General features: G+C 34.2%; 2 protein-coding genes across 6 annotated transcripts in view; both read left to right on the top strand.

Moving 5' to 3' along the window:
• Positions 1–17,682, top strand: part of si:ch211-45c16.2 (mitogen-activated protein kinase kinase kinase 13) — a 48,937-nt gene extending 31,255 nt beyond the window's left edge. For 3 of the 4 annotated variants that reach the window (XM_059562576.1, XM_059562574.1, XM_059562575.1), the window contains 13 exons: positions 700–1,393; positions 1,920–2,106; positions 2,194–2,385; positions 3,095–3,253; positions 3,586–3,744; positions 6,181–6,289; positions 7,368–7,477; positions 7,569–7,685; positions 9,176–9,319; positions 10,631–11,288; positions 13,308–13,378; positions 14,577–14,847; positions 16,768–17,682. In XM_059562576.1, the coding sequence (XP_059418559.1) occupies positions 778–1,393; positions 1,920–2,106; positions 2,194–2,385; positions 3,095–3,253; positions 3,586–3,744; positions 6,181–6,289; positions 7,368–7,477; positions 7,569–7,685; positions 9,176–9,319; positions 10,631–11,288; positions 13,308–13,378; positions 14,577–14,847; positions 16,768–16,869 (2,895 nt within the window). In that variant the 5' untranslated portion in view covers positions 700–777 and the 3' untranslated portion in view covers positions 16,870–17,682. The remainder of the gene's footprint in view (positions 1–699; positions 1,394–1,919; positions 2,107–2,193; positions 2,386–3,094; positions 3,254–3,585; positions 3,745–6,180; positions 6,290–7,367; positions 7,478–7,568; positions 7,686–9,175; positions 9,320–10,630; positions 11,289–13,307; positions 13,379–14,576; positions 14,848–16,767) is intronic. The other variant, XM_059562577.1, reaches the window with a different exon arrangement.
• A 4,009-nt stretch (positions 17,683–21,691) lies between these two features.
• The window catches only part of pfkla (phosphofructokinase, liver a), a 37,163-nt gene continuing 31,251 nt past the window's right edge, over positions 21,692–27,603 (top strand). For both annotated transcript variants that reach the window (XR_009436628.1, XM_059562563.1), the window contains exons 1-4: positions 21,692–21,924; positions 23,052–23,125; positions 23,252–23,329; positions 25,207–25,396. Coding sequence is in view for 1 of the 2 variants with exons in the window: in XM_059562563.1 (XP_059418546.1) it covers positions 21,840–21,924; positions 23,052–23,125; positions 23,252–23,329; positions 25,207–25,396 (427 nt within the window). In the remaining variant the exon portion in view is untranslated. The remainder of the gene's footprint in view (positions 21,925–23,051; positions 23,126–23,251; positions 23,330–25,206; positions 25,397–27,603) is intronic.

The raw sequence follows: 27,603 nt of genomic DNA, 5'->3' as shown, positions 1-27,603 counted from the left end.
AAATATTTGTTTATTTATGTATTTATTTACTTATATATATATGTGTGTATATATATATATGTGTGTGTGTGTGTGTGTGTGTGTGTGTGTGTGTGTGTGTGTGTGTGTGTGTGTGTGTAAAATTACATAGTTCATTAATTACAAAAAAAAGTATACGTTAAAAGTCCAAATTAAATAGCCTATTTTATATTTATTAATATAAATGTGTTTATAATTAATTTTACTACAAAATTCTATTTATTACTAAAAAGGATTCATTAGATACTTTTTTAAGTACAATTAAATATAAAAAAAAAGAATATTTAAATATTTTTTTAAATATTTTTTCAATATTAAAAAAAAAAGAAATATATATAAATGCTCTGCATTTAACACATCCAAAGTGCACACACACAGCAGTGAACACACACATACACCCGGAGCAGTCGTTATCATTTATGCTGCGGCGCCTGGGGAGAAATTGGTTGCTCAAGGGTCCGAGACTCAAATCCACAACGCTCAAACTCAAAGTCTAACTCTCTAACCACTAGGCCACGCTTCCCTTTTTAAATCAGCACTCATGTCTTAATGTTTGGTGTTTTTCTTTCAGCATCATACTCCATGTTCAAGTAGAATCTGTTGGTATTCAGAAAGTCAAAAAAACGTTTTGTTTAGTTGCACCCATCAGGTTGTTTTTAAATGCATTTCTTTCTCATGCAGGTGTGTCATAAACCCCAACAGAATTCATCTGTAAAGCCTCGCCGCTCATTTCCCGTCGGGTGAGAAGGGCATCTGCCCATGCACACGCACGGCACCATGGGAAGCTCCCCAGAGGTGTTGTCCTGGACGTCCTGTCCCAGTCTGCTGGTGGGGAAGCTGAAGGAGGAGCTGAAGATCACGGTCGTCGGTGACTCCATTAAGAAAACCAACACTAACGTTTCTCCTCAAACGCTGCTTACGCAGGCACCACCTCCACCTGAGATCATCGCAGACCTGGCTCCGCCCACCACCCTTCCCATGCAACTGCAGCATCTGCAGCTCCCCTGCAGAGATGCCGAGGTGGGCAGCACCAGCCCTCCATGCACGGCCCTCAGCGAGGACTCAACGCGGGAGCAGGGAAACTTCGACAACAGCGTGCTGCAGCTGCAGGAGCATGAGGAGGCCGAGACGCCGGGGTCCTGCGGTCAGGGAGACTGCGGAAGTGGCACGGAGGAGAAAAACGAGGAAGGCGGGTGTCCAATGAACCACAGCAGGGACGACAAACACCACCATCCACATGAAGACATCAAACTGCACTTTCATAGTGCCCGGACGGGCAGCGGTGGATTCCTAGAGGGACTGTTCGGATGTTTGAGACCTGTATGGAATATTATCGGGAAAACATACTCGACTGAGTACAAACTTCAGCAGCAAGGTTAGTGACGAGTATGAAGTGCTACTTACAGCTTGTAGTCCATTAGATACCGATTATAAATTACCAAACGAAAATTTAGTTGCATCTTATTTTAAGGTGTCCTTGTTACATTGTAATTATCAGAGATCAGCCGATAATCGGTTTTACCGATATTTTTCCAGATATTTAGGGCTGCCACCAATGATTTCGATTTATCTATCGAGTAATTTATCAATTAATCTAAACGACCAATTTTCCACCAAAAACCAACCATTTTACATAAAGAACATTTTATTTACCTTTCAACTTTGACTTTTACAAAAAAAGTAATACAAAAGTATTAATGTAAACAAGCCCTTGACAAAATGTAAAACTAAAAGAGTAAAAATGTAACACTTAATAAAAAAAAATATTCAAGCATTATTCAAAACCTCTTCATTTCTGTTCAACAAAACGAGAGAATTTGGGTGAACTATCCCTTTAAGCTGATCTTTGCTGTTGATTTTTTTTGGACGCTGTGTTGATGGTGTGTGCTTTGATTGGCCAGTAGACCTGTGGGAGGTGCCTTTTGAGGAGATCTCTGAGCTACGGTGGCTGGGCAGCGGAGCACAGGGCGCCGTGTTCCTCGGAAAGTTTCACTCCGAAGAGGTCGCCATCAAGAAAGTCCGAGAGCAGAAGGAGACTGATATCAAACACCTGCGCAAGCTGAAGCATCCCAACATCATCAGCTTCAAGTAGGTCACAATGCATGACCACAGTGGCAGTAAATGCTCAGTTTTGAGTGCAGTGAACACAGCTAAAGCATGCTGTTCGTGTTTTAGGGGTGTTTGCACGCAGGCCCCGTGTTACTGTATCATCATGGAGTATTGTGCTCAAGGGCAGCTGTACGAGGTTCTCAGGGCCGGACGTAAGATCACGCCACGGCTGATGGTGGACTGGGCCTCAGGGATCGCCAGCGGCATGAACTACCTGCACCTCCACAAAATCATCCATAGGGACCTCAAGTCACCAAAGTAAGTTTTGTGTAATGTGTGTACAAAATTTCTAATATGGGTCAATTTCAACTACCCTATAAGGGTATTTACATTTACTTTTATGCATTAGACATATGCTTTTATCTGAAGAAATTTACACTGCATTGATGGTGCATTTTAAGTTCATGCCTGTTAATTTAGCTGGGAATCGAACCTGTGATCCTGGTGTTGCGAGCGCCATGCTCTACTGTTTAAGCTTCAGGAAAGCACACCGAATAAGTGCTTTTCCACACTACTTCTATTTTAAAAAATGTTACAAAATAATTTTTAAATATTGATAAATTGTTAAATGTTAATAAAAATAAATAAATAAAATAAAAAAACTATTAAATAGTTAATGGTAAATGTTCTCACACATTACAAAAAAAAAAAGGTTAAAGGTTTGCCATTTTTATTTATTTATTTATTGAAAGTATCTTATTGATAATATAATATTATCTTAGTGAGCGATTACATTGAGTCCAAAAGGTCAACCCACAACAACTGTACCCAGATTTTTAACACAGTACGAAGGTTTTCTTTTATTCCAGCTTTATTTAAATTAACAAAAATGCTTACTTTATCAGATGCATAAAACACTCAGAAACACATAAAAAATCTCTAATCACCTGCAGTATATATGGAAATAATCGGGCAGAATCGTGTCATGCGTTCGGCATCGCTGAATGAGTGTTTTTTCTTTTGCAAGTGTGCTAGTCACTCAAAATGACAACATGAAGATCTCAGACTTTGGAACATCTAAAGAGCTCAGTGACAAGAGCATGAAGATGTCATTTGCCGGTACGGTGGCCTGGATGGCTCCCGAAGTGATCCGGAATGAGCCGGTGTCTGAGAAAGTAGACATTTGGTGAGTTCGAGCTAATGCAGTGATATCGATAATAATCAGAAATGTTTCTCGGGCAGCATATCAGCATATTAGAATGATTCTGAAGGATAATGTGAGACTGGAGTAATGATGCTGAAAATTCAGCTTTGATCACAGGAATAAATTATATTTGAAATATATATTCAATAGAAAACAGCTATTTTAAATTTTAATAATATTTCATTATTTTTACATTATTTTTTATCCAACAACTGCAGCCTTGGTGAGCAGAAGAGGATCTTTTAGAAATATTAATGTTAGAGCAGTAGTGTATGTAGTTTGAGCTGTGAATGCCGATTTTTGCGTGTTTGTAGGTCATTCGGTGTGGTGTTATGGGAGCTGCTGACTGGGGAGATCCCCTATAAGGACGTGGACTCGTCTGCCATCATCTGGGGTGTTGGGAGTAACAGCCTCCATCTGCCTGTGCCGTCCACCTGTCCCGACGGCTTCAAGATCCTCATGAAACAGACCTGGTGAGACTCCTCATCTACTCACACTTCTATGCTGTGCTTATGATAGGGAAGAACACTGTTAGTGTTTACGGAATAAAGCTGCACATGTGAGCGGACTACTATACAAGAAATACTAATAGATTGAAATGAAGTAATTAAAAATTATAGAGGGAAGTAGAGTCTCATGGCGTCGGATGGTTAAGCCTCTCCAACCGTCGAACAGAAAGGTAAAGTTATGTGGCCGGGAGACTCTCACCGACGTCCGACGGGAGAACACAGCATTGAAGGGGTAAGACTTGCCAACTGTAGAATGGAAAAGGTAAAGTTTGTCTGGCCAGGAGTCTTTCGTTGACATCCGACGGGAGCACACAGCATCGAACGGGTAAGCCTCACTGACCATAGAATGGAAAAGGTAAGGATGTCTAGCCGGGAGACTCTCACCGATGTCCGACGGGTGCTCAATACTCACGGCATCGAATGGGTAAGCCTCTCCGGACTTAAGACAGAAAGGTAAAGTTGTGTGCCCAGGAGGCTCTCGGCGGCATCCGATGGGAGTGTGATACTCAATGCATTGGATAGGTAAGCTTTGACGACCATAGAATGGAAAAATAAGGTTGTCCGGTCAGGAGACTCTCACCAATGTCCCACGCGAGCACACAGCATTGAATGGGTATGCCTCACCGACCGTAGGATGAAAAGAGGTTGTTTTTTTCTTCAACAATTCTGTTGAATAAGATTCATGACTGCCTGTTATCTGCTTCTGGAGGGGCTGTTTACTCTGGACCTGAGTTTGCAGTCATCGTGGTTCTTGGGACGTAGCTGGTGGATTTCATAGAGGAAGTATCAGGGCATGGGTGTATAGTAGGGTTGATTTGTTTGTGGGCAAGTCTTGGTGGAGTAAGTGACAGACCTACAAACTGCACAAAAAATATTTCTGCAGCCTAAAAATACCCGACTGTGGAGATCTGGATCGAGTGCGCCCCAGTAAGGGCACTGATTCCATTGGGTGACTCGTACTGTACATTTTGCCGAAAAAAGCTTGTGGTATGTGTAAAAAAAACCCTTCTCCAAAGGACAATGTGAGCTTGGCTATGATTGACAAATAATCATTGAACCTGCGTCACCTGTGGGGGAAGGCTGAACAGATAATCTCTGTGAACCAACTAAATGCGAAGGTGAACTCAGAAAAAGTAAGTAGTTGTGATGAAAGAGGATTTAAGTTTTTTAAAGTGATTGAAAAATTGCCGCAGTCTATTTGACCGTTTAAATCAGGAGTGGGCAGGAGGGAAAGAAGAGAAGATAGTTCGATGTTCGCACCTGCTTATACCTGCACTTGGATGTTGTGAGCCACTTGGAGAGGTTCAGAGGCGACGGCGTTTGATGGGACAGGCATTGGTTTAGCAGTGAGGAGTGAGTATGGTTATTTCTTTTAGAGAAGAGTGTTGAAGGGGACTGGGGGCGGGGCTGTGTATAACAGCAAGTGAGGCCAAGCGCTTCTGTGGGCCCTGTGAGCCGAAAGTAGCGTTCGGCGGAGCTGTGATTATCGGTGGAGGTGGCCAAGAACTAGCTTGAGCTACAGGCCCCTGCGTTGTTGAAGTAGAAGCCTTGGGGTGAGGCTGAGCTGCGGCCGATGCAGTGGTAGGATCTTGATGAACACGTAGAGCTGGGCCTTGCACGGGAGCAAGACGGTGGAGTCCAGAGAGGCATATCTGGAGGATTGTCTTGCTTTTTCCCCTTCTTTGGGGTGTAATCAGGAGAGAGGTTAGATCGATGCAGATTAGTGTAAAAGTCATATAATTCTGTTTTATCTAACTTGCTTGAAGGCTCATGCCTCAGACTCGATACAGTCCACTTTCCTATGGGCGGAATCGTTGGCCTGGCCGAGCAATAGGAGGACACCGGGGAATCAACTAGGGTTCTCGCTGGATGTGGCGATGGTATGTCTAGGCATCTTGGGAGACGGATGGCTACCTGAGCCATGGCATGTCCGCGAGATGAGGTCTGGGCCTCGATTGCGATGCCATGCCAAATTGGAATGGTCTTAGGGCTGGGATGGCTGGTTTCTGCGATGGGGACCGGAGAGTTGGATTCGTCTTCAGATGAGGATGTTTGTTTTTCCGACATATTTGAAGGAGCGAACCAAGATGCTGATAATCCGTCAATGGATAGAGGTAAGTCAGCTGTATTTATCCCATGGTGTTGATTAACTTGAGTGTGCTCCACTGGGGTTAATTAGGCTAAGTATCTGACACGCCTCTCCCAATCCTTGTTAATAAAACATGATTTGCGAGAGTTGTTTATGCAGTTGCTAGGGTGTTCTGGGTGGGTGCTAGGCAGTCACCAGAAAGTTGTAGGTATAGATTTTTGAATATAGAAAGCTGTGATTAGCCAATCAGAATCAAGTATTTCTAAGTGTTCTCTAAAACATGGTTTTATTGGTTGGTCTTGTTCCTGCAGGCAAAGTAAACCCAGAAACCGTCCGTCCTTCAGGCAGATCCTTCTACATCTGGATATCGCAGCGGCGGATGTGCTCGGGACGCCACAGGAGACCTACTTCAAATCTCAGGTGAACAAATGTTGGTCATTGTGCTGAGCTGCTGTTCTGATTGAGTCTATCATATCATCCAAAGGCGTCACTACAGCCTCCAGCAATGAAGAAGGGCAAAAGCAACATTATGAGCCACTTATCCAGTCGTTTCTCAGTTCTCTAATAGTTCAGTAAATAAGATCTAAATCACTCAAATAAAATAGCAAATTGCATTCAGTTAACATGCAGTGTGGAAACTGTAGTGTGATTCATGAACAAATGACTCTTTTGAATCAGTTCTTTGTAAAGAATCTGTCAAAAAGACATAAATCAGCCTTGGACTCACAAGTTACTGGTCTGATTCATCTAAAGTACTTAAAGAGTTTAGAACCATTAATGGTAAGAACCATTACGGCATATGAAGTGTTGAATTTTTAATGATTTCCATCGATAGACTTCATGTGTGTGTTTGTTTTATACTTTTTATTAGTATTTTGAGTTTTTTTTTAATATATTTTTTTATTAGTTTTAGCTTTTTTTAGGGTTTCTATTTAGTTTGAATTTATTTTATTTCAGTTTTAGCTGTAGTCATTTTAGTTAGAATTACATTTCAATTAGTTAATCAGTCATCATTTCTGATAAAAATTTTTTTCCAGTTTTTCAACTAATATTTATATTCTGTTTTATTTCAGCTTTATTTCAATTACCACAAACAATTTTTTTAAAGTGTTGCGAAATGATAAAAACAGCTTTTATTTTAATATTGAATTTTTTATTGCAATTTTATATTGTCTTTTTCATAATTTTTGGCCTTTTAAAATTTTATATTTAGTTTTAATTATTTTTATTTCCGTTTTAGTTAGAATTGTATATCCGCTAGTTGCCAATTCGACATTTCTTATTTTACGTTTTTATCTAATCTCTGATTTATTTCAATTTTATTTCAATTTCCAAAAAAGTTACCCAATTTGATGCTTAATAACTGTTAATAAGGTAGTTATTAAGTTTAGGATTACAGGTCTAAAATATGGTATAAGGCATTTACATGTGCATTATAAGTTGTAATAAACAGCCAATATGCTAGTAACATTCATGCTAATTGGTTCCCAAACTAAAGGGGGAATGGAGAGAGGAGGTGAAGAAGCATTTTGAGAAGATCAAGAGTGAAGGCACCTGCATCCATCGACTGGACGAGGAGCTGATTCGACGCAGAAGAGACGAGCTCAGGTGAGAGCAGACGAATCGCATGCAACAGAGAGAGCTTTAGCTGGAGGACACTGTGTGTGACATACTGTTTCACAGTCTCTGTGTGTTTCAGACACGCTCTGGATATCCGAGAGCATTACGAGAGGAAACTGGAGCGAGCCAATAACCTGTACATGGAGCTCAGTGCGATCATGCTTCAGCTGGAGGTGCGAGAGAAAGAGCTGCTCCAGTAAGTTCTTCTCTTGTTTCATAAAACTTGGGGAAAAAAAACAGGTAATTAGTGAGCTTCAATCTTCCAATCCAAGACTATTTTCTTGCAATTCTGAGAAGGAAAGTCTGATTTGTAAGATATAAATTGCAACTGCAAGAAAAAAAAGTTAGACTTATAAGACAAAAAAAAGTATAATTTTTTTTATTTAGTGGCTGAAATTTGTTTTATTTAAAATCTAAATGTGAATAAAATTAAACATTTAAAAACGCTTTGAAATATCTGTAAAATATGTTTTATTAAATAAATATCAATAAAAAAATAATTATTAGAATGTATATATATATATATATATATTTATTTATATATATATATATATTTTTTTTTTTATATATATATATATATTTAATATTTTATATTATAATATTTTCTTTTCAAACTAAAATAGAAAATAATTTAAAACAATTGTTAATAATTAAAAAGTCAAGAACAATAAAGTGATCAATTTAAAGTGGAAAATCAGATAATTAATTAACAATTAAAGTAATTAAGATTATAAAATAAATAAAAAAATTTTTTTAAATAATAGGAAGAAGAATACTTTTAAAATAAAAACACAAAATAAAATAAATAAATATTAAATATCATATTTGTCTACTTGCCTCTGCATGTGGACATTAGCCGACATTAAACCGTGAGTGTTATTTAATTATTTAAATATTCACTTAAAATCTCAAAGTGAGAACAGAATTGTGAAAAAATTGAAGAATTGTGAGATGAAAAGTTATATATATGATCACTGTAGTCTATTTAAAATATTTATGAAAGTAAAATACATAAAAAAATCTAGTTCAAATAATCAAAGAATGTTTTTCAATAAGAAATAAACATATTTAATCATTTTTATTTATATGCACAAATATAAGACATTTGACTAACACACTAATGCACGAAAAATAAGTGTTGATCTAAATGAATGTGATTTAATTTGGAACTGATTCATTAAAAACAATCAGTTTGAACTGATTCATTAAAAGAATGCAATTTTTTTATGAATTTTAAGGTTTAAACATATCAGTTCAATCTTATTCTTACAAGTCATGAAACAAGGATCAAGATATCAAGGATATCAAATAAATATGGTGATTCAGTTTGGGTTTTTAATCTTATTTTGAGTGAATTGCTTCTGGTAATCTATTTAAAAATCACTGGTGATGTTATTTCCAGTTCGTTCATTCAGTGAATAATCTGTGTATACTGCAGAAACTGAGTTGATATGGTAGTATTAAAATGCTTTGTGTGCATCTCTCTATCTCTCTCGTTTGTCCGTTCATTGGCATGAAATTACTCATGAAAGGCTGTAATGAGTCTGAACTCTCATTAAATCTAATCTGCTTAAAGCTCACCCCAGCTCGTGCTGTTTCCCTGACCCACATTCAGTCAGATCTCACTGCTGTTGCTATCACAGATGTTGGTCGTGAGATCTGGACGTTTCCCGTGTTTTATTGCAGGAGAGAGCAGGCCGTGGAGAAGAAGCATCCCGGCACGTACAAACGGCATCTGGTTCGACCCATTGTGCGCCCCAATGCTGTTGAGAAGCTCATTAAGAAGAAGAGCGGCATGAACCATAAGCCCGGGACACAACAGCCAAAGAGGTGAGCGATCCGTGAAGACATGGGCATATGTGCTGTTCGTGGTGTTCATATCATAATCTGTTTAATACTTTAAGCCAACAATTCCCCAAACTGAGGTTTGCGTCCCCCGGGGGCTTCATGAGGGAACTGCACGGGGTTTTAATCAAATCAAATTAATTTAAATAATACATAAAATAAATAATAGCTAAATTGTTTTAAAAATAAGTAGTAGTATTTTATTTAACATTTTGGTAATAAAAATAGTTATTAAAAATAATAATTTTAAAATGAAAAGCAAAGTATAAAAAAACGAATTAAAAAATAACTATTAAACGATAAAAGTTAATTAAACATGAATAGAAATATTAAAATAATATAATGTATTAAAAATAGCAAATATCAATAATAAATTAAATGTAATAATAATATAAAAATTATTTTGAAATGCAAAGGACATAAAGTATAAATTAATAAAAATAAAAATAATAATTATTGAAAACATAATAATAAATATAATCATTTTAAATGATGAGTTAATGCATGAATAATTGATATCAATAATAAAAAATAATACGAATATTTCGAAAGTAAAAAGTTATTAAAATCAATTATTTAATGATGTATTAAAAATAATACAGTTTGGTAATAAAAATAGTTATTAAATTACACATTTAAAAATGAAAAGCAAATTAAAAAATAAATAAATAAATAAATAACTATAAAACGATAAAAGTTAATAATTAAACATAAAAATATTTAAATAATATAATGTATTAAAAATAACAAATGTCAATAATAAACTAAATATAATAATAGTATAAAAATTAAATTAATATATTAATAAATAAATATAAATTAAATAAAAAATAATAATTATTGATATAATAATAAATATAATCATTTTAAAATGGAAAAAAAAATTGTTAAATAATGCATGAATAATTGATATCAATAATAAAAATAATACAAATACTTTGGAACTAAAACAATTGAAATAAAATAAAAGCGAATGTGTTGATAAAGAAATATTAGCTTTAAATCTAAGGGGGATTTCAAGGACATATCAGGTCAAAGGTCAAAGGGGTTTGGGAATCCTTGAGGTTTTACCGAACAGCACGCTGCATGTTATGTTCTCCCAATATCGTTAACCTTTTTATTATTGTATTTTTATTACGTTTTAAAAATAATGCTGTATTTTGATACGTCATATGTCGTCAATGGAAACGCGGATGTTTAATTAGTAGTTAAAGTCAGCGATGCGGTGTGGCTCATGCATCCTTGATGAATTCATCTTGAGGTCATTAACACCGGGTTACACTAAATCTCCTGCAGACCGGATCTGCTGCGCTCCGATGGCATTCCCAGCGCCGAGCCTCTTCCGGTTCCGTCCCCGTTATCAGGAAGCCCGAAAGTGTCCACCCCGCCCGGGAAAGCCCGGTACCGCAGTAAACCCCGCCACCGGAGGGCCAACAGCAAAGGAAGTCATTGTGAGTTCCCAGGGGCCCTCAAACCTGATTCAGGGCCAGCGGAGGAGCAGGAACCCCTGCAGGAGCAAAGCTACCGCCACCACCATCACCCTCCGCCCGAGGGCCCGCTGATACCGGTGCAGAACCGTGATATCGCTGTAGCCACATGTGCCAACAACCTGCGTTACTTCGGGCCGGCCGCTGCGCTCCGCAGCCCACAGACCGAACACCTGCAGAGGACACTGTCCGGCTCCAGTCCCGACCTGATCTCCACGGCTGTAGACGCTGATTCACGCAGCCGACGGTCCTCTATCCCTCCCTCCGTGGGTTCGGGTCCCGGGCTGCTGTGTCCCTGCTGCCAGGCTCATCCGTTCCCCGGCTGCATGCACTGTCAGGAGACGCCCGCCGCTCCCAGACACCCCCAGATCCCTCATTACTCACTGCTGAGCACCAGAGAAGAGACGCCGCCCGCCGATAAGACATCCTCCAGCGGCCTGCTGCACTCGCCCAGAGCCCTGAGAAACGTGAGGATGAGTTACACTCTTTAAATGCATTCACAGTAAAGACATTTATACATTTGAACTTCATCTGTGAATCCTAAAATGCGTCACAGTATAACAACTGTTTTCAACATTGGTAATAATCATAAATGTTTCTCGAGCAGCATCTCAGAATGATTTCTGAAGATCATGTGACACTGGAGACTGGAGGAATGATGCTGGAAATACAGCTGCGCATCACAGAAATAAATTACAGTTTAACAGAGATTCACACAGAAAACAGTTATTTTAAATTGTAAAAATGTTTCATATTTTTTACTTAAAATTGTGCAGGCTTTGTGGACCAAACAAATACTTAAAAAATGTAACAAATTAAAGTGATTCAAATAAATGCATTACTAATATTAAAAACAAAAAATATAAAAAATAAACAATTATTCAAAATGACATTATAATAGTAATAATTTTTTTAATGAAAAGCAAATAATTAAAACAACAATTTATATATAATTAGTAGAATTTTTTTATAATAATAATATTAATAATAATACCTTCAAAATAAAACCCACAAAAAAATTAAAAAAAATACAATTAATTTGTTTACCTGCATGTCATGTGAACATTAAAAACATTTGGTAGTGTATGTATTTTGAACTCTAATGATTATTTTTTTTCTGTCATTTAGTTATTTCTATTAATGGATATCAGACTTACATAAATCTGCTCTGGTCAAACTTAGACGCTTCAGCTTTACTAATTATAGCTTAATTATTATTATAAACAGGATATTTGTAATTCATTGATCAAATCATTCTAATATGATGATTTGCTGCTCAAGAAAAAAGAGATTTCTGATTATTATCAATGTTGAAAACATTGAAAACAGCATTTATTTGAAATATAAATATTTTGTAACATTATAAATGCCGCACTTTTACTGCCACTTTTGAACAATGTAAGTGGCTGTTGTGTGTGTGTGTGGTTGTGTGTGTGTGTGTGTGTGTGTGTGTGTGTGTGGTTGTGTGTGTGTTTGTGTGTGTGTGTGTGGGGTTGTGTGTGTGTTTGTGTGTGTGTGTGTGGGGTTGTGTGTGTGTTTGTGTGTGTGTGTGTGTGTGTGTGGTTGTGTGTGTGTGTGGTTGTGTGTGGTTGTGTGTGTGTGTGTGTGTGTGTGTGGTTGTGTGTGTGTTTGTGTGTGTGTGTGTGGGGGGTTGTGTGTGTGTGCGTGTGTGTGTGTGTGGTTGTGTGTGTGTGTGTGGTTGTGTGTGTGTGTGTGGTTGTGTGTGTGTGTGGGGTTGTGTGTGTGTGTGTGTGTGTGTGTGTGTGTGTGTGTGTGTGTGTGTGTGGTTGTGTGTTGTTGTGCGTGTGTGTGCGTGCGTGCGTGCGTGCGTGTGTGTGTGTGTGCGTACGTGCGTGTGTGTGCGTGCGTGTGTGTGTGTGTGTGGTTGTGTGTGTGTCTGTGTGTGTGTGTGTGTGTGTGGTTGTGTGTGTGTGTGTGTGTGTGTGTGTGTGTGTGTGTGTGTGTGTGTGTGGTTGTGTGTGTGTGTGTGTGTGTGTGGTTGTGTGTGTGTGTGGTTGTGTGTGTGTGTGTGTGTGTGTGTGGTTGTGTGTGTGTTTGTGTGTGTGTGTGTGGGGTTGTGTGTGTGTTTGTGTGTGTGTGTGTGGGGTTGTGTGTGTGTTTGTGTGTGTGTGTGTGTGTGTGTGGTTGTGTGTGTGTGTGGTTGTGTGTGGTTGTGTGTGTGTGTGTGTGTGTGTGTGGTTGTGTGTGTGTTTGTGTGTGTGTGTGTGGGGGGTTGTGTGTGTGTGTGTGCGTGTGTGTGTGTGTGGTTGTGTGTGTGTGTGTGGTTGTGTGTGTGTGTGGGGTTGTGTGTGTGTGTGTGTGTGTGTGTGTGTGTGTGTGTGTGTGTGTGTGTGTGGTTGTGTGTTGTTGTGCGTGTGTGTGCGTGCGTGCGTGCGTGTGTGTGTGTGTGCGTACGTGCGTGTGTGTGCGTGCGTGTGTGTGTGTGTGTGGTTGTGTGTGTGTTGGTGTGTGTGTGTGTGTTTCAGGGGCGAGACGAGTCTTCTGAGGAAGAGGAAGGAGAGGTTGACAGTGAAGTGGAGTTTCCACGCAGACAGCGGTGAGTCTCTTATTGTGTTTAATCTGTGATTTATATCATGATTCTCCAGAAGAGAATCTTTAATGATGCTGAAATTCAGCTTTGTATATATCAACATAGAAAATAGTTATTTAAATTGTATAAATAATATTTCAAATAAATTAATACAAATAAAGGCAGCCTTGTTGAGAAGAAAATAACTTTTTTTTAATAAGTAATAATAAAAAATTTACATTTATTAAAAAAATTAAATATGAATATATAAAAAATATATATAATAAAAAAATAATTAAAATGAAAAACAAATAATTAATTAAAACAAAATAATAGAAATTGAAATAATAAAATTTATTTTGATAAGTAAATAAAATTAAATGTAAAATTAAAAACAGTTAATAATTATAAAAAACAAAAATGTAAATTTATTTAAACATTTTTAATATAAAAAAAATATTTAAATATAAAAACCTAATAATTAAACAAATTAATTTTATTAGAATAAATATATAATTTATTAAGAATTAAATCAATATTAAAAAGTTATTAAAAATAATAAAATATTTTTTTATGAAAAACAAATAATTAATTAAAACATAATATAAATTGAAATAATAAAATAAGTTTTGATAAGTACATAAAATCAAATGTAAAAACAATAACAAATCAATTTCAATTAATAATTCTAAATAAATAATAACAAATAAAATGTAAATGAATAAAAAATATAAATACATAAAAATATTATTTACAAATGAAAGCTAATAATTAAACATTAATAAATTTTATTAAAACAAATAGATAATTTATTAAAAATAAAATCAATATTAAACAGTTATTAAAAATAATTTTTAATGAAAAACACATAATTAATTAAAACTACATTTATAGAAATTGAAATAATAAAATAAGTTTTGAAATAAAATAAAATTTAAAATGAAAAACAATATTAAATCAATGTCAATTAATAATTATAAATAATAAATATCCAAAAATAAAATTTAGGGGGGAAAAAGACATTTAGACTTGCATGTCATGTGAACATTAAAAGCTTAACCATTAAAAACCAAGCAAACCTTTAATTAGTATTGTGTGTTTTTTGAACTCTGTAGTAATCTTCTAGTAATCATGTAACCTTTAAACCTGTATTTGTCTGTAGCCATTAGCCAAAAACAACACAATGTAAAGATTCTAACTCTTTTTCCTCCTGCTCTGTTTCCAGGCCTCATCAATGCATCAGCAGCTTCAAGTCGTACTCCACCTTCAGCTCGGAGAACCTGTCGGTGTCTGACGGCGAGGAGGGAAACACCAGCGATCACTCGCTCAGCGCCGGTCCGGAGGAGCATCTGGACGAGCTCCTGTCCCACACGCCTGAGATCCCCATCGACATCTCCACGCAGTCTGACGGTCTGTCCGATAAAGAGTGCGCCGTCCGCCGGGTCAAGACACAGATCTCTCTGGGCAAGCTGTGTGCTGATGAGCACAGCTACGAGGTAAACACTGTGCACTGCTGTCCTCTTTCATGCTAAGAGCTTCCTTCAAACACTGCATGGGATTCATAAGGCTACAAACAGCTAATCGTTTGAAATAAATGCAAAATTAAAAAATAAAGACTGTCAAAACAATGGCTCATTTTTTTTTTTATAAATAAAACACTTATTTTTACATAAATGCATGATTTAAAATAAACACTTAAAATAAAATGAATTGATAAAAAAAAAATATGGAATAATTTTAAATAAAATAAATCATTTTAAAATAAGGAAGAAAGCTTGTACACGCTAAGAGCTTCTTTCGAACACAGTAAATAAATCTGGAAATAAATGCATAATAAAAAAAAAGACAATCAAAACTATGGCTAAAATAACATAAATAATTTTTAAATGAAACACTTATTTTTACATAAATGCATAATTTAAAATAAACACTTTAAATAAATTAATTAAATACAAAATATATGGAATATTTGGAATAATTTTTAAGAAAATAAATCATTTTAAAATAAACTAAATAACTAAAATGTTATGTATTATATATATATATATATATGTTATATAATTTAATTTATATTAATAAATTAAAAATGTAAATAAACGCATGATTTTAAAATAAAAACAATCAGAATCATATAATTAAAAATGTTTAATGTTTTCACTAAATAAAATAAACAAAGCAATTACTTAATTACTTAAACAATTACAAGTACATTAACTATTACCAGAAATAATTTTAAATAAAATAAAAACAAAATAAAACTAGACTCTGCATTTAAATAAATTTAAATAAATACATAATTTGTTTTTAAATTAAATCAAAATGAAATACTTCCTAAAAATGTTTTTTATTTACAATTAAAACAAATACATATTTAAAAAAAACAATCAATTTAAATTGATTTACAAAGATATTCAATATTTAAAATAAAATTAAATCGATAATTTTAAATTGAGAAACAAAATTTGTCTTTTTTATTTGAAAAAAAAAATCCATAATATAAAGATAAAAGCTGTCAGAATAAAACAATTACTAAAAACATTACATATTTTAATAAAAAAAGAATTGTATTATAAAAACTGAAAACATATATTTATCTAAAATAAATTAAAATAAAATAAGTAATTCTAAAATAAAAACTTTGTTAAATTTAAAATTAAAACAATATTAAATCAATATCAATGAGTGATTACAAATGAATTAAAAATAAAATGTAAATTTATTTTAAAAGTTTAATAAAAATACATAAAAATATTATTTAAAAATAAAAAGTTAATAATTTAACATGATTTCATTTTTATAAAATAAATAGATGATTTATACATAAAAATAAAATCAATATTAAACGGTTACTAAAAATAATAAAATAATTTTTCAAATTAAATTGATTAACAAAAATACTCCATATTTAAAATAAAATACAATCGATCATTTTAAAATGAGAAAACAAAATATGTTGTCTTTTTTATTTGAAATAAAAATAAAAAATACATAATATTGAGATAAAAGCTCTCAGAATTACTAAAAGAATCATTTTAATATAAACACTCAAAAAACATATATTTATCTTAAATAAATTAAAATAAATAATTCTAAAATAAAAACTAGCTTTATTTGTTCCCTACATGTCCTGTGGCCTTCAAAGAGCTGTGAATGTGCGAATGTGTCGTTAAATTACTGAAAGATTCTTATAATTAAATCTCAAGGGCTACTTCAAATAAATAATTTTTGAATCCAAATGAACCGAATCTTTCAGTGATTCTTTTCAGAACTGAATCAACAGACACATGACTCATTGCCAATCCGATCACATCTCCAGAGGACATTATCCTGAAGTAGTGTGAATCATCCGAATCACTTAGTTTTAATTAGATTAAACATTAACTTCCTGTTTGTCTGTTCATCTCTCTCTTTCTCAGAATCCGCTGCATTTCCGAGAATCCGACTGTGACACGTCGGATGCAGAATGTTCCGACGCAACCATCAGGAACAAACAGCCCTGCGCTCCTTCATCCTGGTGAGCGCCAGGCTTCGGAGGAAACACGGCAATAATGACCCGACCTATCCCATAATCCACCTCTCTCTCTCTCTCTTTCTCTCTCTGAGCATCTCAGGCAGATTCCTCCGAAGTGATAATGTAGCGAGAGTAACATGCATAACTTATACTTTATTACAAGCCGGAGGAAACAAAATCAGGAACTCAGACTTCCTCGGAGTATTAGTGCTGAAGTGTTGAAGGCGACTCGATTCCAGTTAGACTAGTTAGAAGGTGATTGAAGTCTGCAAGAATATGTGTGTGTGTGTGTGTGTGTGTGTCTAGGTACGTGAGCGAAAGTGTTAAGTGTGTTTGCCCTTCAGGATAATTAAGTTTGAGCACCAGCAGGAACGATTTCTGACTTCCTAGATGTGTGGAAGTATCCCAGCATGCCTGCTTGGTCAGCATTTGATCAGCCAATCAGATTGCTGCTGCGGACAAACAGGAAGTCAAAGAACAATTGCTGTATAAAAACGATCAAATCAGTGTTTGAGCTGAAGCCAAGCAGCTTTTTTCTCATCTCAGGACTGTGTTTGAGGAGAGCAGTGAAAGTATTTTATCAACTACAGCTACAGATGGCAAACGTTTGGAATAATTCATGTTTTTTACGAAAGAAGTCTCTTTTGATCATCAGGGCTGCGTTTGTAAAATACAATAAAATCTGAGAAAATGTCAAATATTATTATAGTTTAAAATATGTGGTGTTTAAATGAATATCTGTTAAACTGTAATTTATTTCAGTGATACATCGCTGTATTTTCAGCATCATTCCTCCAGTCTTTAGTGTCATATGAAATACTGATATACTGATTTGCTGCTTAATTATTATTAGTGCTCACTTATTAATAATAGCTGTTGTTATTATCAATTTTGAAAACAGTTTTGTGGAAACAAACTTTTTTCAGGATTCTTTAATGAATAGAAATGTTAAAAGAACAGCATTTATTTGATCTTTAATAATAATAATAATAAATGTTTATTAAGCAGTAAATCATCATATCAGAATGATTTATGAAGATCATGTGACACTGAAGACTGGAGGAATGATGTTGAAAATTCAGCGATGTATCGCAGAAATAAATTACATTTTAATAGAGATTCACATAGAAAAGAGTTGTTTTTAATTGTAATAATATTTCACAATTTTTAGTGTACTTACGATCAAATAAAATAGCTTATGTGAGAATCAGAGACTTCTTTCAAAAACATTTAAAACAGTATTTTTCCACTCTTTTGCACAGTAGTGCTGATGTTCTGGAGATGCAGTGTCCCTTTAGAGTTAAAGCAACGTTTACCAAAAAAAAAACGTTCCAAACCTGTTCGACTTTTTTAATTTTTTCATGCAAAAAAGCATCTTAAAAGTATAAAGTTACATCTGTGTTCTTTTCAAGAAAATCCAGACGGGTTTGGAACAACACGAGGGTGAAGAAATAATGAAAGAATTGCGATTTATTTTTTTGGGGTTAAACGATCCCTTGGAAGCGTCTTTTAGCGTTAATAGCATGCCGTTGATGGAGACAGACCTTTAAACGAGCTCGTTTGTTTATGGGTCGCGGGTGAATCAGCAATAACGTCGCTTTGGCGCTCAGGCTTTCGAGAATCATTCGCTCAGGATGACTGTCTAGCCGGCTGGACAGATGCGAGTCGGAAATACAGAGCTTTGTAAAAGACCTCTATTTTTGCAGATTTGAGTTCATTATTTTTACACGTCGACTAAAAAGGAAAAAGAAATAGTCCCATGCTTTTTTGCTGGTTTATGCTCAGGTTCAATACTTTATAGAGTCTCTACTAGGGATAAAAAAAAAGTGTTTGTCTTGTTTCAGTCGTTTAAACCGGATTCGTCTGTGTGTAAATTCTGTGTTTTTATTCATCATTTCCTTACGAAAGGGACACTGCAGCTTCCAGCATATCTATATTTAATTATTGCATTCATATTCACCCTGTATTTAGATAAAGATGTAATAGTACTAGTTAAAATAACTCGTTCGTCTTCGGTAAATGCAGCCGGATGTGTTTCTGGCATGTGAAATAAACTGTGAATATTATTATTTTCTGAAATGTTACTAATAAAGAAGCCTCGCGAGATGTAATTGCACATTAAAACTACAGTATCAGTGCGTTTAGAGCAAGTGAACAAAGCAAAGGCCACTGGAAACGAATGAATTTTTAGGCTTTTGTAACCATCTGACTCCATTCTGGAACTTGTTTTTAACAGCTCAATCAGTTCTTGATGAATAAAAATCCAGTTTCCACCACAAAACATGAAAGATTGCAGAAGCAAAACGGGTTTTTATGTTGACTTCATGTCTTTGAAGGCGGAAATCAGCCATTATTACTTGCATTACTTTTGTCATTTCTGTTCACTACGGTGGTAACGTGATTAAAAACTCAAGATTTGTTCAACGAAGGCGAACCGAAAACACGCACCAACCTCATTCTCTCCGTTTACATGATCCACTAAAGATGCTTTTTAGTGAGTGATGATGAAATATGATGATGTATGAAGTCTTTCCGGCCATAGCGCCACCACAAATCAATCATGAGTTTAATTTAATTTAATGTAAAAAATGTATTTCTTTTTTGTAGCTGGTCTACACAAACATTTATTTATTTTGAAGCACGAGTTAAATTGCTGTTTTTTGTTTCATCTCATAATTGTCTCATGCATGTTATAACTGTCTACTGAAGTATTACAGATGCCGTGTTAAAAGGAATCCAGTAATTATCTCAGAATTGTTTTATTTATTTTTTATTATAGAAGCCCATTTCTGCCATGGAATAAAATAATTGTGATAATTGCGACTTGTATCACCATTCAGACTTTTTTCTCAATTCTAAAAAACAACAACTGTAAGACGCGTAAAAAAGAAAAACTCAAAATAGTCAGATATAAACTAAGATTTGCGAGAGAGAAAAAGAGAATTCTATCGCTTTTTTTTTTTTAGAATCAAGAATTTTTTCTCTTTTTTTCTTGATTCTAAAAAAAAAATGCAATAGAATTCTCTTTTTTTCTCGCAAATCTTAGTTTATATCTGACTATTTTGAGTTTTTCTTTTTAACGTCTTACAGTTGTTGCTTTACTCCGCATAAAATAAAAAAAAGGTAATCGTGACCATTTTTCTCAGAATCATGACTTTATATCACAACTATTTCTTTTTTTCACCATTTTTTGTTTGTATACAGTATAGCAATTATGACTTTTTTTTCTAAATTCTTAGATTATATTTTGCAATTCTAATTATATATCTAACAATATATCTCAATTCTTGAGTTCACATGTCATAATAATACGTCTGAATTTTTCACGTGGCAGAAACAAGCTTCCTCATTTTCTTTTTCTGTGGAAAACAAAGGGGAAACATATCGGGACATTAATAATATCAGTAAGAGAGATTACTGGCTCACATTTAATCTTTGTAATAAAATGACACAAACATGTTCTGGTTGTAAAGATGTCATCACAGAGAACTGAAAGTATGAACCGTATGTTTCTCCTGCCGTCTTCTCTGTCCTTCATCACGTTAAATGTTTTTAATTGCTTTGTCAACTTCTACATACACAGGTATTTAAAAATGAACTATTTTTGTGCAGCATATCTTAAACTCTGCGCTCATTCTCCTCCTCTAGTTTGTTTCTTATTCATGTCTTTGCCCTTTTCCTTCCTTATCTTGAATGATGTAATGATCCTGATGGTTTCCTGTGAGCCTGTGTATGTACAGTGCGACAGGAGTGACGTGTAAAATCAAGACAGAGCAACTGCATGGAAATAAACACTGATGCACTGTACCAAACTCTCTCGCCTCTCCTCATTCTGTTCATATGCTCAGTTTAACTCAAGAGCTTTGTTGTGCATTTCAAAAGTGCTTTATATCCTTTATAGCCATAAATACATTCACTTATGCATGAAGTACGATGCTGAACAGAGTTGAAGCGCCAGATGGCTAATCTGAAATAGAAATGCATGTTCAAAGTTCACAAGTTTTATTGCATTTGCACTTTAACCCGAGGGTGAGGTCTTCAGACTATTGCAGCCAATGAGAAAAAAAAATAATATATGTGTATATATATATATATATATATATATATATATATATATATATAAAGGTTGCATTTTTCTAATTTAGTTAATTGCATGAAATATTACCGATGCAAGTCAGCTTTTTTATATTGCAGTTGACTTAAAAGTATTTTAACGTATATTTGTCAGGTGTAAAACAACCACTTTACAACATCCCATAATGTTTTTATAATAATAATAAACACTTTACAATACATTTATTACAATATTTACTAATCTGACCCTGCGTGACGTCAGCTGTAGAAGTATTGTTCATGTAAAGTAAAACGAACGTTAACTACTGAACCTTATTGTAAAGTGTTAGTAGATTTTTTTAATATCATAAAAATCCCAATTTTTTTTTTACCATACTCGTGAAGCAGAGTTTGTGTACTAGAGTACATTTGGAAAATAACACCGAAGGATCAATGCAATAAGAATGTAGAAAAAACAAGAAAAGCATATTTTTATTGGTGTATCTGAGTCGCCTGTGTGTGCATGTGAATGTGTTAACGTGCACTTACTGGTTGTTTTGATGAACTGTGTGATATGTGTTATGTACGTATTATTTTATTACATAGTTTAAACAAAAACAATCATGTGGGTCTGAAAGGGTTAATGCATGAAAATTTAGTCTATGGATGATTTAATCAGTCCTAATTTGGGACTATAGGACACATTTTTTGTTAAGTGGGTTGTGGCTTCAACAGCAGTGTCAGGAAGCTGCAGTACAGTGAAGTACAGTACAGTGGGCGGTGACGTCTGCGCGCTCACGAGGAGTCCTTGCGTTTGTGTGCGGAAGAGCAATCGACGCAACAGACGCAGTGTAAGCGATCCTCTCCGGACTGAGAGTCAACAGCGGCACGGTAACCCCATACTGATATTCGTCGCAAGACAGCATGAGTTCTGCGGGGCTGGAGAAGCTGCGGATGACGGGCGCGGGCAGAGCGATCGCCGCGCTCACGAGCGGAGGAGACGCGCAAGGTGACGCGCAGCTCATACTGGGCCTCTGACTCTGATGCATGCGCACTTATTAAAGACCTGTTCGTGTCGATGCATGCGTACTTATAAAATACCTGTTTGTGTCGATGCATGCGTACTTATAAAAGACCTGTTCATGTTGATCATGTAGGCAGCTATGTTTTGGTCATGCGATGACAACGAAAAGGAAAAGCAGGTTTATATGATGAATAATAAACGGGAACCCATATGATAGAAATGACCTTCACTGCCTCCTGCTCAGCTGTAGACCTTCTTCCAGATGCTCTGTTAAAATGAGGATTACTTCATCATGTTTTGAATCATTGATTTCTGTCTGAAATTTAGTCAATTGCTAGAAAAGTAACTGTATAATATACAGCTTATGTCATTAAGAGCATGTGCTGATCATATTTCAAAATAAGAAATCCTATATAATTGTAATTTAAAATCTTAGTAGTATTATTATTAATAATTATTTGCAATTGGCATTATTTCCATGAAAAAATAGCATTAACTGAAATAAAAGTTTGTTTTTATTTGACTAAAAATACAGAAAAAAACTGTAAAATGTTATTATCATTTAAAATACTGGTTTTCAAATGTTTATATAGTTTAAAGTGTAATTTATTTCTGTATTTTCAGTGTCACATGATCTTCAGAAATCATGAAAATATGATGATATATCATATTGAGCTGCTTCATTTTTTTTACATTTTTTATGTTTGAGAACTGTGATACTTTTTTTCAGGATTCTTTGATGAATAAAGTTAAAAAGAACAGAATTTATAAAATAAATAAAAAAAATAACAAAAATTTAATTTTATATATATATATATATATATATATATATATATATATATATAAAATTTATTTATTTAATTTTTTATTGATTTATTTTTAAATATGATTTTGGACTTTTTTATCGATTTATTTTTAAATATGAGTTGGATTTTTTTTTGTGTGTGTTTTTTTAAATTGATTCATTTTGAAATATGCATTTTTTTATGGCATCAGATTATCAATTTGCACTATATTAAAAGCCATATACTAATCATGCAGCATTCATTAATATGAAGTAATGTGTGAAGTGATCTGACATCTGAAGTGTATGAAATGCTATCTCTGTGCAGGTATGAACGCAGCGATCCGCGCTGTGACCCGGATGGGCATCTATGTGGGAGCCAAGGTGTATCTGGTTCATGAGGTGCTCTCTCCAATCCTGTTTGACACTGATCTTTCCTAATGCATGGATGATACGGATGTGGCATAGCATTAAACATGTTAACCTGATATATATGAGTATTAATGTGTGTATTTGATTTGATTTCAGGGTTATCAGGGGCTGGTAGACGGAGGAGACAACATTAAACTGGCCAACTGGCAGAGTGTCTCCAATATAATTCAGCTGGTAAGAGCATCATCAGATCTCATCAGAAGAGTAGTTTAGATCTAGTCAGTGCTAGTTAACAACACTTGAATGTGTTTGTGTCTGAGAGCACTACATTGAAATATCTATTATGAGCTCTTCCTTCATGGACACATGGGCAGCATTTCACATTTTCATTTAGTTTGACTTTATACTAATATATATATATATTATTTATTTTATGTGTGTATATGTATATTGTTTTTATTAATTTTTAGTTCTTTAAGTGTTCTACATCTCAATGATAAAAGCAAAAAAAAAAAAAAAAAGGAAAATCTAAAAATATTAATAAAAACTACAATATTATTGCTGCAGTGCAGTGTTAACTAAAAGAAAAATGAAAACTGTTAAAATCTCTTTCATTACTTGGAATAAAATAAACCTTAACTGAAATAAAATAAATATAGAAAATAAATTATATATTATTTTATATATTTATATATATATTTTATATATATATATATATATATATATATATATATATATTGTTTTTATAAATTTTTATTTCAGTTTTAGTTCTTTAAGTGTTCTTCATGTCAATGATAAAAACAGACCAAAATTACTAAAACTTAAAAAAAATATGAAAATGGAAAATAAAAAAATAAAATTCTAATAAAAACTACAATATTATTGCTGCAGTGTTAGTTTAATAATACTATTATAGTATTTTTTTATTTATTTCAAATTAGGTTTTATTTTTGCATTTTCAGTTTTTATATAAAGTGATTAATTTCTTGTTATTTCAGGTTTAGACATTTTAGTAACTTAAACTGAAAGTGTTCATGGAGACTTTTAAAGAGACAGTTCACCCAAAAATGAAGATTTGTCATAATTTAATCACCATTTTGCTGTTATTGTTCAGTGAAATGGTGAAATCTCATTTGCAATCACATTTGTTAATGCATTGCGTCACGTTTGGTGTCGAAACAGCACTTACCCTGATGTGTGCCGGAACTGAGTTTGATGCATCATTGCAACATTTGTATTAATCTGAAAGGACAAGATTATTAACAACAGTCTGTTTCTCACACAACATAACTTTGAATATCGTGCACGAGTCACACGGTCCACTGCTGTTTGATGGCTTTCTGTGTGGAAATCTTTGGGAAAAATAGCAACATACATGTTTACATTTTTATACATAATACTGCAATTATAATATAAAATATATATTTTATTATATCTAAAAATATTGCAATAAAATAAAAGTTATCTTTCTACTTAATGCAATTATATATTTGTGTGTATGTTTAGAATGTGTATAAAAATATTTCTATAAAATAAAATAATTATTAGGGTTATAATTTTATTTATATATATATATATATATATATATATATATATATATATATATATAATTTTTTTTTTGTCTGCAAAGTGTATCAACAACAGCGAACATTGTGTTGTTTATATTAGATCTGATAAGTGTACAATAATTTGATGAGACATTCTTATTCTAAGACCGTAGATATTTTGTTATCACTTTTTAAAGACTGAGAGCAAATCATTACCGACAGAAATACAAAAACAAACTACTAAATTACTAATTCAGTGAATCATCCTATGACTGTAATGTGGATTGTAATGCATCTACCTGTTATTATAGATTTGAACCTGCGACCTTCGGGTTACAAGGCCAACTGTTTAACCATTAGGCCACAGCTGCCCCACGTTGTGGTTTTGTATATCTGCGTTTCCTCTGAATGCTTGACTTTGATGCATGCATGCAACTGTTCGGCCGCAGCGCTGACATGCATTTGTTGAAGCATTACAGTACATGGCTCTCTCTGATTAAAGCATGTGATGCAGTAATGCAGTGTCTCCAGCCGTGACAGCAGTGGTGTGTGTTGTTCTCTCAGGGAGGAACGGTGATCGGCAGCGCGCGCTGTAAGGCCTTCACCACACGAGAGGGCCGTCTGGCTGCTGCCTTTAACCTGGTGAAGCATGGCATCTCTAACCTGTGTGTGTGTGGAGGGGATGGGAGCCTCACCGGGGCCAACATCTTCCGCTGCGAGTGGAAGGGACTCCTCGATGAGCTGCTGAAGAAAGGTACCACATCACAGCATCAGCCTCTAACCAAATCTCTTTTATTTCTTCACAAATTCTGTGTTTGTTCCATTTTAATTACATTTTAGTAGTCGAAAATAATGTGTAAGTAATTGGATTTAATAACAATTTACAGTTTAAAGGTATTACCATTTTTTAACAATAATAATGCTCATTGTAAAAAGAATTTTTAAAAATTGTATTTTCCTTTTTTTTTTTTTTTGACTATTGACATCATTTCCATGAAAATTAAGCACATTTAACCCTCTCCTGCTCAATATCATCAGTGATACATATAGGGATGTCCCGATCAGGTTTTTTTGCCCTCGAGTCCGAGTCATTTGATTTTGAGTATCTCCCGATACCGAGTCCCGATCCGATACTTCTATAATACATTAAAAAAAGAATAAAGAAGAGCGAAAAAACAGGTCCAGGATGTTCAATAAATTACATTTTGAAATATATTCAAATATAAAACAGCTATTTTAAATAGGCTAGTAAAAATATTTCACATTTTTACTGTTTTGCTGTACATTGGATCAAATAAATGCAGGCTTGGTGAACAGAAGAGACTTCTTTAAAAAAAACATTAACAAGCTTACTGTTCAAAAACTTCTGACTGGTAGTATAGGCAATTAAAATTTTTCTCTTATTTTCTAGCTTTTAATTGGCTTAGAAATCTATAAATGCTGGACAATAACAAATAATAATGATTTGTTTATATACTACAAACACTGTTTATCACTTAATAAGGCAGAATAGTTTCTATACTGTAATTAATGCTATGTCAATTAGCACTGCATTGTTCATACTTTATTTATCACCTGCTGGAGATGACTTGAAAAACAATTTATTGTCTTGTTCGTATATTAATATCTTCGTGTTTGCATAAGTTTCTGTTTTCCTGTGCGCACCACAGCATAGCTGGACGCTTTTGTCCATATTAGGAGTTTCCTGATATCAGCGCGAGAGCGCGCTCCGGCTTCGAGTATGAATGAAACACACACTGCATGAGAGTTTAGCGCTCTGTGATGTTCATCTCGCTGTATCCTGAGTCCGAATGAAATATCAGATCATGCGCCAACTATCATGTCTCTTTGAGTTTGAATCTATATTTATTCACACCAGCTCTTGAAAACAAAGTGATGTCATGCCGCACGCGTCGCTGTTTCTGTGTGGAGTCAAAAGGGTCTAACTCTGTGCCACCGCATAACAAAAGATGTGTTAAAAATTAATGAGAATATATATCCGAGTCCTGATCGGGAGGTAACGTCCGATTCCGATCGAGTCTGAAACCACGCGATCGGGCCCGATTTCCGATCACGTGATCGGATCTGGACATCCCTAGATACATATATATATATATATGTGTAGGTACTGTGTTAAGAACTGAGACTTGTTATAGCACTTATATATCATTGCTCTTTTTGTTGTTTTTGATTGCTTCCACTGTCCTCATCTGTAAGTCGCTTTGGATAAAAGCGTCTGCTAAATGAATAAATGTAAATGTAAATATATGTCAGAAAGGGTTATTATATTTAACTATAACCATAAAGAAATACTTGCTTCATTACTTGAAACAAAATAACCATTAACAGAAATTATATATATATAAATACACACACACACACACACACACAAAAACACACACACACACACACACACACACACACACATTCTCACACACAAATATACACACACACACACATATACACACACACACACACATTCTCACGCACAAATATACACACACACACACATATACACACACATTCTCACGCACAAATATACACACACACACACACATATATATACACACACATATATATATATATATGTATATACATATATTGATGTATTTATTTTATTTTATTTTTAAAATCTATTATTATTATTCTTATTATTTGTATCATTTATGTATTTTTCCCATTTACCTAAATCATACCTAAATCATTTTTAATCTGTTAATATATATATGTATATATATAATTTTACATTTATGTATTTATTTTACTTTATTCTATTTTAAAAAAAATAATTATTAATATTATTATTATTATTATTAATTGTTATTATTATCATTATTTATGTATTTTCCCATTTCTTGAATGTTTTCGAACTGTTATAAACATTTATATTTTTTATTTTACATTTATTTATGTATTTATTTTATTTTCAATTAACTTATTAAATTAGTCCGTGAATATAAA

Source organism: Carassius carassius, chromosome 11 (genome assembly GCF_963082965.1).
Source record: "Carassius carassius chromosome 11, fCarCar2.1, whole genome shotgun sequence".
Taxonomy (NCBI): domain Eukaryota; kingdom Metazoa; phylum Chordata; class Actinopteri; order Cypriniformes; family Cyprinidae; genus Carassius; species Carassius carassius.
This window is presented reverse-complemented; position numbering and strand designations above follow the sequence as displayed.